The sequence below is a fragment of the Sinocyclocheilus anshuiensis genome, unplaced genomic scaffold (assembly GCF_001515605.1).
Source record: "Sinocyclocheilus anshuiensis isolate Anshui unplaced genomic scaffold, SAMN03320099.WGS_v1.1 scaffold915, whole genome shotgun sequence".
In the NCBI taxonomy this organism is placed as follows: Eukaryota; Metazoa; Chordata; class Actinopteri; order Cypriniformes; family Cyprinidae; genus Sinocyclocheilus; species Sinocyclocheilus anshuiensis.
Genome location: NW_015542378.1, coordinates 364004 through 376158, shown reverse-complemented (window position 1 = coordinate 376158; position 12155 = coordinate 364004). Strand labels below are relative to the sequence as shown.

Sequence of the window (12155 nt, the reverse complement as noted above, 5' to 3'; positions counted from 1 at the left end):
TTTTTTCCACAGAATTGGGCTACTTTTAAACTGTTGCCATGGGTTGATTTTCCCAAGTGGGTTAAAGGTTTGAAATATTGCATAAATTACATTTGACTGAAATGCTTGTATTGAAACATTTTGCATTCTACCTATGATAAAACTTTCATGGACTTCTACATTAACTGTTCCCTCCTGGTGGAATGACCTGCCCAGCTCAATCCAAGCAGCTGAGTCCTTAATATTTTCAAGAAACAGCTGAAAACACATCTCTTTCATCTTCATTTGACCCTCGAACTCTAGCACTCTCTATTCAAATGCTACTTCTAATTTTATCTGCTTGTTTTTTTAATTACAAAACTTGATCCTCTAACATTTGCACTCTCTATTCTATTTCTATTCTAACTACTTGTTTTATTTATAAAGAAAAAAGAGCCTCTAACACTAGCATTCTCTATTCTTTCTCTATTCTTTAATAAGTATCGGTTTAGGCACTGGAACCGTTTTAAAAGTATCGATTTGGCACCGGTATCGAAAAAAAAAACGATACCCAACCCTACTTCCAAGCAAAAAAGCCAATGGCTAGTCAGCAGTTTCATTGTTTGGTGTTTGTGACCATTCTGGACTGGACTAATCTGAAGGGGGGAAAAAAAAAAACGTTTTAAGTGTTATTTTAGTCTAAAAACTAACTTTTTGATATCATTAATGTCCATAAGGCTGATTTGAAATTGCGTTTTTGCTGCCCAAGATGGTCGTGGAGTGAACCGTCTTTCCTTTAAAAGGTTTAACTTTGGTTACATCTGAAGCTCCTGGTCTTAATTTACATTAGATTACATTCTTTTTTATTTTTATAATGTTAATTATTATCTTGTGTTCATCTTTAAGTATTATCTTTTGTTTAGTGGTCAACCGATATATCGGTGAAGGCAATATTACCAATAGTTGTCATTTTTTTCATTTTCAGCATTGAGAATGCCATTAAAACCTTGTCTTCATTATTTATAAAACATAAATATTAAACAAAGAAAGTAAATGGTATAAAAATTATATCATTACCTGGTCTTTGAGAAAATGTATTTACCAGTATATGATGATTATACTGTTGGGTTTATAACTATTTCTATATTTGAGAAAAATACTATAATAAGATTACATTTAGTTAATATTTTGTAAGATACACATGCATTTCTTTGCAGAATGTCATTTACCATCTTTAAACTAAATAGTGTTATATATATATTGGCTTTATATCGGCCATCAGCCATCAAAAAATCCATATTGGTTAACCACTGCTTGTGTTTATCTTTTCTCCTCCAGGGTGTCTCTTCCAGAGGAGCCGCCCAGCGCTCCGCCTCAGAACGTCATTGCCAGTGGCCGCACCAACCAGTCCATCATGATTCAATGGCAGCCACCACCAGAAAGCCACCAAAATGGCATCCTGAGAGGATACATCATCCGGTGAGACATGTTTACTCGTGTCTGGGGACTTGTAGTATCCTAAACACTTCTCTTTTTGACGCTTATTTCACTCTCTGTCTTTTGTAGTATGTTTTTTCCAAGGTCATGCCAATATGACTCTTTTCCAGCTGGTCTAGATTCTCTTTCCCCACAGCAGGTTCGTGGGTGAATCTGATTGCATTGTATTATTTCAAGGCTACTCCAGGATTTGAGCACTTCAGGGCTTTTTCCTTGCAGTCAGTGATGACAGTGAAATGGACTTTTTGTTCATTTATTTATATATTTTTCCTGTTCATCATTGAGGAAAGCTGAAGGCCGTTTTTGGTATTGCAAACATAAGTAATGGTGCCTGACCTTGGTCACCCCATATGGTCCTCCACTCAGCTCAGGGAAAACACACAGAATGCCATAACATTTCTAGAGTGGTTCTTTGTCGCCCTCTGTCGCTTATAGATGATGCTGCTGTACAAAAACCAACAGACAGATCTGATTATGAAGAGTAGATGACAGGGTGTATTTTTAGAGATGCTTATCAGAGCCCTTCAGAGAGGGTTCTCTTGGATAAATTCTGCGCTCTGTCAAAGCTCTCTGTACGTTAAGATCAGAAGATATCTGCATCTGTCCTTGACAGTAACAATTTGACCATCTGCTAATCTCAGGTATCGTCTGACCGGTCTGCCTGTGGATATCCAGTATAAAAATATCTCTAATCCTGATGTCACCAACCTGCTGCTGGAGGATCTCATCATCTGGACGAATTATGAAATTGAGGTGGCGGCATATAATGGAGCTGGACTGGGTGTTTACTCCCATAAGGTTACAGAGTGGACACTCCAGGGTGGTGAGGGTTAAAATTCCATTCAAATGTTTTGGATTAGTAACGTAATAATAAATTCCGTTCTTTTGAACTTTCTGTTCATCAGAGAATCATGGGGGGAAAAAATTACCACGGTTTGATGGACTCAATAATTATTTTTTATTTTTTTTAAATGATTTTTAAGGAATAGTTAATCAAAATAATTATATATATACAAAATAATTATAAATTGCATTATTTCAAACCTGTATGCTTTTTTTTTTTTTTTTATTATGAAAGGATAAATTTTGCAGTCTTCACATAGCTCTTTTCAATTAAATGTTGGTTTAATTGAAAGGAGCTACTCCATACAACTTGTGCCCTAAATTCAAAGTCTTGTGAAGTTATACAATAGCTTTATGTAGCAGACAAAAATTTAAATAGTTATTTACTGAAAATCAAACTTTGGTTTAAGGTCGCTGTGAACTGTTGTTGTAAAAGTGCAGTGTAAAGATTCTTTAAAAAATTCCCTTTTGTTTTCCATACAAGAATGACAGTGTTGGAACAATATGAGGCATATTTGAGTAATTATTCCTTTAAAATGCCCCTGCTTAGTTGTGAAGATGCTGCTGTGCCCCTTCTATAATTTGTGAAGTCAGAACTAATGAATCTTTTCCATCAATTTTCTGGGGTTTAGCAGCCAAAATATGCCACCAAAAAAAGAAGTCTCAGTCTCATTTGTTTCCATCTCTGACTTCCTTTTTCCATTTTACCTGTCAACCAGTTCCCACCATCGCTCCAGGCAATGTGAAAGCAGAGCCCTTCAACTCCACCACAATACGCTTCACCTGGACAGCCCCGAACCCGCAGTTCTTCAACGGTATCAACCAGGGCTACAAGGTAAACGCTGAAGGAATGAGAAGACATCTGCACTCAGAACTGAGCTGCTGAAAATGCATTAAATGCAGCTTTTATTTTTAGGTTTTTTAGTTTGTTGAGATTGAGATTTCATGCAAGGGTAGCTAAAGGTCTCTTTCAGCCTCCCTGCTCTCATTCCATTGTTTTCGTTTTTGCTGAGAGATCCGGAATCGATCCTCCTGTCATTCTGGTTCTTTATAGCCAGACTGTCTATGGAAAAAATTTTTTAGAACAATTACAAAATGGAGACAGTCAGCCAGACACATTAGTCTTAATAGCTTATTAGCCAGGTTTAGGCTCGGTCCCAGACAACAACAGCTGGGACTGGAGGGAATATTTGTCGGCATGCTTTTTCTTCTCTCTGTGGACTCATTCGAGAGCAATCTTATAACTCTCATTCCCTTTTTAGTGCCCTCAGAGGAGAGTTTCAAGTGTCTATAAACTTTGAAATGCCAAATAATCTACGATAGTATTGGGAAAAAAGAGGAAATCTGTGACCATTCAGCCATTCTCAATGGGGAATGAATCACGCGCTCTGATGGTGTTGTTTGAACACCATTATGCAAATTAGGTGAACAGGGCACTTCAGTCTATATACAGTATATATATATATATATATATATATATATACAGTACAGGGGTTGGACAATGAAACTGAAACACCTGGTTTTAGACCACAATAATTTATTAGTATGGTGTAGGGTCTCCTTTTGCGGCCAATACACCATCAATTCGTCTTGGGAATGACAGATACAAGTCCTGCACAGTGGCCAGAGGGATTTTGAGCCATTCAACAGACAACAGACAGATCTGATTATGAAGAGTAGATGTGGGAAAGACAGTGAAGGTGGACTCATCAGAGAACAATACATGTTTCACATTGTCCACAGCCCAAGATTTTCACTGCAGGCACCATTGAAACCGACGTTTGGCATTGGCACGAGTGACCAAAGGTTTGGCTATAGCAGCCCGGTCATGTATATTGACCCTGTGGAGCTCCCGACGAACAATTTTGATGGAAACAGGAGATTTGAGGTGCACATTTAATTTTGCAGTGAGTTGGGCAGCTGTGGTTTTATGTTTTTTGGATACAATCCGGGTTAGCACCTGGACATCCCTTTCAGACAGCTTCCTCTTGCGTCGACAGTTACTCCTGTTGGATGTGGTTCGTCCTTCATGGTGGTATGCTGACATTACCCACAAAGACTTGCTGTCCTGGTCACAGATGCGCCAGCTAGACGCGCACCAACAATTTGTCCTCTTTTGAACTCTGATATGTCTCCCATTATGTTGTGTGCATTGCAATAGTTTATGTAAAACTGTGCTATTGCTCTGCTAATTCAACCTTCACACTCTGCTCTTACCTAATGTGCAATCAGTGAAGATTGGCCACCAAGCTGCACAAATGTAGCCATGAAACCTCCAACACTATATTGGCCAGTGTTTTAGTTTCATTGTCCAACCCCTGTATATATAATAATAATTATTATTATTATTATTTTACTTCACTATTGTGACACAGACATAAAAAAATGCTTGACTAAGCATTATATTGCTCTTCTCCGTTCTGTAGGACGCAACATTTAGACTAATTTATCTATTTATTTATTAATTCATTCATTCATTTATTTAACTATTATTTTACTTCACTGTTGTGACTCAGACATCAGAATCAACTTAAAAAAAAAGTTTGACTAAACCATTATTATTGGTCTCCTCCATTTTAATGAAGAATAAAAAAAAAGAAAGAAAGAAACTGGATCGTTTATTTATCCCTTGCTCTTTTTAGCTGTTAGCATGGGAGCCAGGAAAGGAAGACGAGATGACAATAGTGACCGTTCGGCCGAACTTCCAGGACAGCGTGCATGTGGGTCACGTCACCGGCTTAAAGAAGTTTTCTGAGTATTTCACCTCTGTGCTCTGCTTCACTACGCCAGGAGACGGTCCTCGCAGTCCTCCACAACGACTGCGCACACATGAAGACAGTGAGTGCTGTTTCTACACATGCACATTCATCATTGTTGATGTTCAGTGCTTTCAATTTCAAGAACCAGCGGAAGCAGTATAACCTCTCACCCTGGTTTTAATGGAAATCACACTCACATCTCCAGGTATACTGTACCGATGAAGGGCTCACAGTCTGATCTCTGTCCTGTATTTTCAGCCCCCGGTGCTGTGGGTCACCTGAGCTTCACTGAGATTTTGGACACTTCTCTCAAAGTCAGCTGGAGAGATCCCAATGAGAAGAACGGTGTTCTGACTGGTCAGTTATTAACAAATATTTCTGCTACGGAAGTCATTTTTTTTCTTTGTTTCTCTGATGCCTTCTGCAAAATCAATCATAGTGTATGAGATAGGATTTATATGTTGTTTGCTAGATGGTCAAAAGTAACTTACAGTACACTAGACTTAAAATGCATGTGATTGTGGGAGAGCAGTTACAAAGAATTATGTTGAATTTTTGTCCTTTGTTTTTGTAAAACAGTCTTTTTTTCTCTTACAATTAGAGGACCTAAACATCATGTATTAACCTTACATATAATATTTAATGTTTAGTATTTATTTACTAGGTTTTTTTTCTCATATTGTATATCTATTCAATTAATACATGTATTACATTTTATTTATTTATTTATTATTGCAATTAATTTAAATGTTAAAATAATTATTAATCTTCAATTCCTAGACTAGACCTGTAGTTTAATTAACTTTCTCTGGAATTAATATACAATATATTTTGTGTATTTATATTTAATTTCATATAATTTATATTAAATATAATATAATATAATATAATATAATATAATATACTATAATATAATTGAAAAAAAAAAGTTTAATATAATATAATATAATATAATATTTGTTTCCTAGGGTATCGTATATCATGGGAGGAGTATAACCGTACTAACACGCGGGTTACACACTACCTGCCTAATGTTACTCTGGAATACAGAGTCACTGGACTGACCGCTCTCACCACTTACACCATTGAGGTGGCCGGAATGACCTCCAAGGGTCAGGGTCAGCTGTCATCTTCAACCATCTCTTCAGGAGTACCACCAGGTAAAGTAATGCACGCACAAACCAGTCAAAACAGTTATGGCAAATTGTACATTAAAACCAGACCAGAAATGGCTAAACATGATCTGAAAAGTCTTAATAGGAGTAGAGAAAACACATACTCTTTCCATGAGTTCCCCTGAACCAGCGTTAGACCACCACTGGTTTTAGAGCTCCATTAAAAGGACTGCAGAGGGTTATAAAGTTAAATATCCGAGCTCTCATTATTGAACCGATGCAGCACCAACACATGCAGCCCAGAGCCACAGAATAACTGACATGAGGAGGCCCTGGCTGCGTGGAGTTCACGATTACGACTCCCACGACTGAGATCGTTTCTCCTTTATTGCTTCATTAGACCGTCTATGGCTTCCAGACTCAAACCATGCACGAGCTGCACTCATTTAAAAGTAAATGTAGATGTTTAAAGATGTATGAATCCTGAACGGTCATAGTGTCGCACCATGTTACACTTATTACCCAAAGTTATACAGACCCTGCTGCTTTCATGACATTCCCACAGTGTTTTATTGGAGGCATATTTCATCTTCTGATAATAAGCTGGGTAGCAGCTGTGAGTGTGGAATGATTTGTACCACAGTTCTCATTCATTTCACGCAGACATTCAACTCTGCTTGCTATGGTTGCGTTGTGAAAACCGTAGATATTTATAAGTAGTTGCCATATTTGAGAGCTAGGGACATTTTGAAACGGTCAGTGTGTCTCTCAGTGAGTCAATCACTCACAGTAAAAATCAAAAATCAGTTTTCCAAGATGCCACAACATTGTGCAGCCTCTAGATGTAAAAACTGCCAACATTTTAATTCCTGAAGAAATAAGAAACTTTCACAGGTGAAAATTGTCATTTCTTTTTTATTTATTTCTCTGTATACAAAGTCTCATCTTACCAAAAGAGGGCGCCATAACACAGCTAAACATTTTCACAATTCAACATTTCTTTAATGTTTGAGTCCTGAAACCATCTTTTCTACTCAGGATTTATTGCAAAATTATATTCAGAACTAAATAAAACTCAAAAAATGTATGGTTTGTGAACTAAAACACACTTTTCTCTCTCCCGATACAGAGCTTCCCGGGCCTCCCACAAACTTGGCCATCTCAAACATTGGCCCTCGATCAGTAACCTTACAGTTCAAGCCGGGATACGACGGCAAGACCTCAATTTCTCGTTGGCAAGTGGAGGCCCAGGTGAGTCACTCTTTATTCATGGGGGTGAAGTTGTAACATTCTCGATTTGATCTTTGCATGAATCTCTCTTTTGCATGGATCTCTGTCAGGTGGGTGTCATTGGAGAGAATGAGGATTGGGTGATGGTCCATCAGCTGGCCAACGAGCCTGATGCTCTTTTTTTTTTCTTCCAGATTTAATTTTACATTTAAGTTTTATTCATTTTGTCATGGGTTTTTATCATTTTTATTGTACTTTTATATAGTATTTCTATGTAGATTTAATTCATTTTTATTTCAGTTTTTGTGATGTTAGTATTAATTTATTTCACTAATGAATAAATACATATTTCAGTATTAAATGAGTATTTGGTAATTTATTTCCTTTGTTAGTATCTATTTATTTCAGTTAGTTGACAAGGCAACCTTTCTAATTTTCATTTAAGTTTTTTTAAGTTTAGCATTGGAGAGAATGAGGATTGGGTGATGGTCCATCAGCTGGCCAACGAGCCTGATGCTCGCTCTCTGGAGGTCTCCGGCCTCAACCCCTACACCTTTTATAGGTGACACATACATTTATTTATATCTTACATTAATAGATTATTAAATAAGGCCTTGAGGGTGTGAAAGAAGAGTTCGTTCCTGTCTGACAGGTCTCCTTGAAATTAAATCACAAGTGGTCAGAAGAGACACATTTGAGCAGTGATTGGTCTCGCTTGACGACTTATGCTATTTTAGTATTATTTATATATATATTTAGTAAATTTGTCATTTGTTTTTTCAATTATTTATTTATTTATTTTTTATATTTCTGTACAGCTTTTCTATATAGTTTTAGTGATTTTATTACTTAATATTAAACTTATTCATTGCAGCAAGTTGACAAGGCAACATTTCTGTAGCTTATTTATTTAATTGAAATAATGTTGAAATAAAATTGAATAAAATAAAAATATTACATGAAAAATGAAAATTAAACAAAATTAAATCACACACACACACACACACACACACACTTTCTTTCCCAAAATGCACTGACTGCTCTAAAATATGAGGGACAAATGTTTCAGGAGTTTAGGAAATTTTACATTTAAGTTTTATTCATTTTGTCATGGGTTTTTATCATTTTTATTGTACTTTTATATAGTATTTCTATGTAGATTTAATTCATTTTTATTTCAGTTTTTGTGATGTTAGTATTAATTTATTTCACTAATGAATAAATACATATTTCAGTATTAAATGAGTATTTGGTAATTTATTTCCTTTGTTAGTATCTATTTATTTCAGTTAGTTGACAAGGCAACCTTTCTAATTTTCATTTAAGTTTTTTTAAGTTTAGGATTTTAATCTAATGTTTATATTAATTCATTTTTTTTTTATTTAAATTTTATTTTAGCTTTATTTCCATTACTTAAAATTATTTTGAATAGTTTTACGTTTAGTTTTAGTTAACAATAACAACACTGCTTATTATTAGATCACACAAGGCGGATGTTAATGTAAAGCAGGCCATTGAGATAAGTGTATAATGGGATTTGCAGGTTCCGTATGCGTCAGGTGAACATAGTGGGCACCAGTCCTCCCAGCCAGCCTTCCAGAAAGATCCAGACCCTGCAGGCTCCTCCTGATATGGCCCCTGCAAATGTCACCCTGCGGACGGCCAGCGAAACCAGCCTCTGGCTCAGATGGGTGGTATGTTCTAGAATCTAAGAAATAGACACATACAGTGTGTCGCATTGAGACTGTGGCACAAACTCAATCTCTCTCTTTTTTTCGCCTGTTGATCAGCCTCTTCCTGAATGGGAGTACAACGGGAACCCAGATTCGGTGGGTTACCGTGTGCAGTACAGCAGGACTGGAGCTCAGTCCAAAGCCCTGCTACACGTCATCGCAGACCGCCTGGAGAGAGAGTTCACCATCGAGGACCTGGAGGAGTGGACGGAGTATGAGGTCAGAGTTCAGGCCATCAACGGCATTGGAGCAGGACCTTGGAGTCAACCTGTACGGGGAAGAACCAGAGAGTCCGGTAAGGACAAACCAGTCATTTTGTATGTATGTATTTTATTAGATTTAATGTATACAAACAGATTTGTTTACTATCTTTTAATAAGGACATAAATTATAAACATTAATAAATTATTATTAGTAGTATTAGTAGTAGTAGTAAACAATAGGCATAGGTCTCATAATGTAAGTAATAAAGTATTGAATTGCAATAAAAAAACGTGCACAAGTCACATAGTTCATTCATTTAAAAATATTAGATATACAAATAAATGTAAAATTGAAATAAATGTAAGCTGATGTGCTTAACTCAAACTAGAACTGAAATAAAAAAAAATGTTTCTATCTAAATAGCACATAACAAATTATTAAAACTAAAATTAAAATGAAAACTAAAAATATAAATATATAATTCAATATATTAATGAATACTGTAATAGCATATAAATAATACTAAATTAACACTGATATATTGGCTATTTTATAGCTTCAAACGTCAGATTTTGGAGTCGGAACTGTCCATTTTATAATATGGAATGGAAAAAAATGTACATTGATCACATGTTGAGGTTAATGCATGTCTTAAATCATTTATCATATATAGTACGTGGGCACAGGATTTCCTGTTTAAACAGTCTTAAATGGGCACATATCTGCACATTCTGTACATGCAAGGCTTTTCATTCCTCCTATCCCATGAAAAAGAAGCAAACCCGACTTCCTCTGGATCATCCGTTTTTCTCCTTCTGCTCAGCTTCTTCTCCATGGTTACCAGAATTCAGGGAAACAGGTTTGGGATTAATAAGTGGGTGTTAAGGAAATTGGTAACACATGGGGCTGTACACATGACTCCCCTGTTGTTTCTTTAGCCAATCAGATTCCTGCAATCATGCACTCTGTGTCCGGGGATTTGTGCCAGAGAGTGATTCTCTGTGTTACTCCCCCAATAATGGTCAAAATCTGGTGTCTTTCAAGCCCCACTGCCTTTGTGATATGTGTCCGGCTATCAGCACACACTTAATCCCCCCCTACCCCCCACCCCCTACACACACACAGACACACACTCATATAAATAAGGCACATATTTCAACCCCATTAAGGACTTGGAATGCATAGACGTATTCAGAAAGGCTAATTTAGCCTTATATGCCTTTAACGAACACATTCATCTGTATGAACCCTTCTATCTTCCTTTGTTTTAATGCAGTCCCCTCTTGTGGCCCCACAAATGTTTCTGCATTTGCCACTACCTCCAGCAGCATTCTGGTCCGCTGGTTTGAAGTTCCCGAACCCGACCGGAATGGACTCATCTTGGGCTATAAGGTCTGTGAGCACTTTCAAGTGAAAAAAAAAACACCATTCATTAAAACTATAAGCTGCGGTCATTTGTAACTTTAATGTTCAAGGCTATTTTACCTGTACTAAAACTGCTTATATTGCAAACTGATATTTTGTTATCATTTTATTTTAACTTCTTTTCCTAATCATCAGACTGGTTTGTAGCACAAGTAGCTTGACCATTTACTGAACCTTGTTATTCTTTTAGTTATTCACCTAATGAATCGGAAGTCTCGCACATTCAAAGAAAATAGCTTATTTCCGCAACGCAAAATAAGGTTGATACAGTCTCTTTTTCACTTTCAGGTGGTGTATAAGGAGAAGGATTCAGACTCTCCTCTACAGTTCTGGACAGTGGAAGGAAATGCCAGTCACAGTGTTCAGCTAACCGGACTAGGCAAGTATGTTCTGTACGAGATCCAGGTGCTCGCCTTCACCCGCATCGGAGACGGCCGACCCAGCTCTCCTTCAATCCTGGAGCGAACCCTTGATGACGGTGAGCATGACAGTACACAACAAATAAATAGTTGCCTTATTAAATAATCAGATGTGTCTTTAAAAGTTCATGATGTTCTTTTTTCAGTGCCCGGGCCGCCTGTCGTCATTCTTTTTCCTGAAGTCCGGACCACCTCGGTCAGACTCATCTGGCAGCCACCTTCCCAGCCCAATGGCATCATACTGGGTACAAGAGTTTGTTTACTTGTTTGTGCATTTGAGTGTGCATGCATTTCTTTTTTCTGGCTTTTATACTCAAATGCTTGTCTTCTGAATGACGTCTTTTTACCATCATGAGGTTAAACATCCCTGAATACTTTCAGTAGTGACTGTTAATGGATCCTACATGTGCAAATATACACAAAAATGTACAAATATCACATTAAAAGAATTTATCCTGTTTTTCACCTATACTTACACTACCTTTCAAAGTGTGGGGTCTGTATGATTTTTCATTGTCTTTTATGCTTACCAATGCTGCATTTATTTGAAAAAAAAAGTACACTAAAAGCTGAAAAATTATGAAATATTATTACAATTTAAAATAGCTATTTTCTATTATAATATATAGTAAAATGTAATTTATTCCATATTCCTGTGATGGCAAAGCTAAATTTTCTGCAGTCATTATGCCAGTCTTCACTGGTCCATCCATAATCCTTCAGAAATCATTCTAATGTGCTGATTGGTGTTCAAAAAACATTTCTTATCATTATCAATTTTGCAAACTGTTGTGCTGCTTAATATTTTTGTAGAAACTGTAATACGTTTTTTCAGGATTATTTGATCAACTGAAAGTTCAGAAGAACAGCATTTATTTGAAATAGAAATATTTTGTACTGTCACTTGTAATCAATTTAATGCTTTATTGCTGAATGAAAGTATTAATTTCTTTAAACAAAAAAAAAAAAACA

General features: G+C 36.5%; 1 protein-coding gene across 1 annotated transcript in view; it reads left to right on the top strand.

Annotated features, from left to right (window-relative positions):
- LOC107692460 (protein sidekick-2-like) overlaps positions 1-12155 on the top strand; it is an 80165-nt gene that overhangs the window by 41613 nt on the left and 26397 nt on the right. Inside the window, exons 13-26 of the mRNA XM_016491505.1 lie at positions 1297-1437; positions 2097-2278; positions 3018-3133; positions 4941-5136; positions 5316-5414; positions 6026-6217; positions 7302-7423; positions 7513-7575; positions 7858-7964; positions 8946-9096; positions 9193-9430; positions 10616-10731; positions 11053-11242; positions 11330-11428. Of these exons, the coding sequence (XP_016346991.1) occupies positions 1297-1437; positions 2097-2278; positions 3018-3133; positions 4941-5136; positions 5316-5414; positions 6026-6217; positions 7302-7423; positions 7513-7575; positions 7858-7964; positions 8946-9096; positions 9193-9430; positions 10616-10731; positions 11053-11242; positions 11330-11428 (2012 nt within the window). The remainder of the gene's footprint in view (positions 1-1296; positions 1438-2096; positions 2279-3017; positions 3134-4940; positions 5137-5315; positions 5415-6025; positions 6218-7301; positions 7424-7512; positions 7576-7857; positions 7965-8945; positions 9097-9192; positions 9431-10615; positions 10732-11052; positions 11243-11329; positions 11429-12155) is intronic.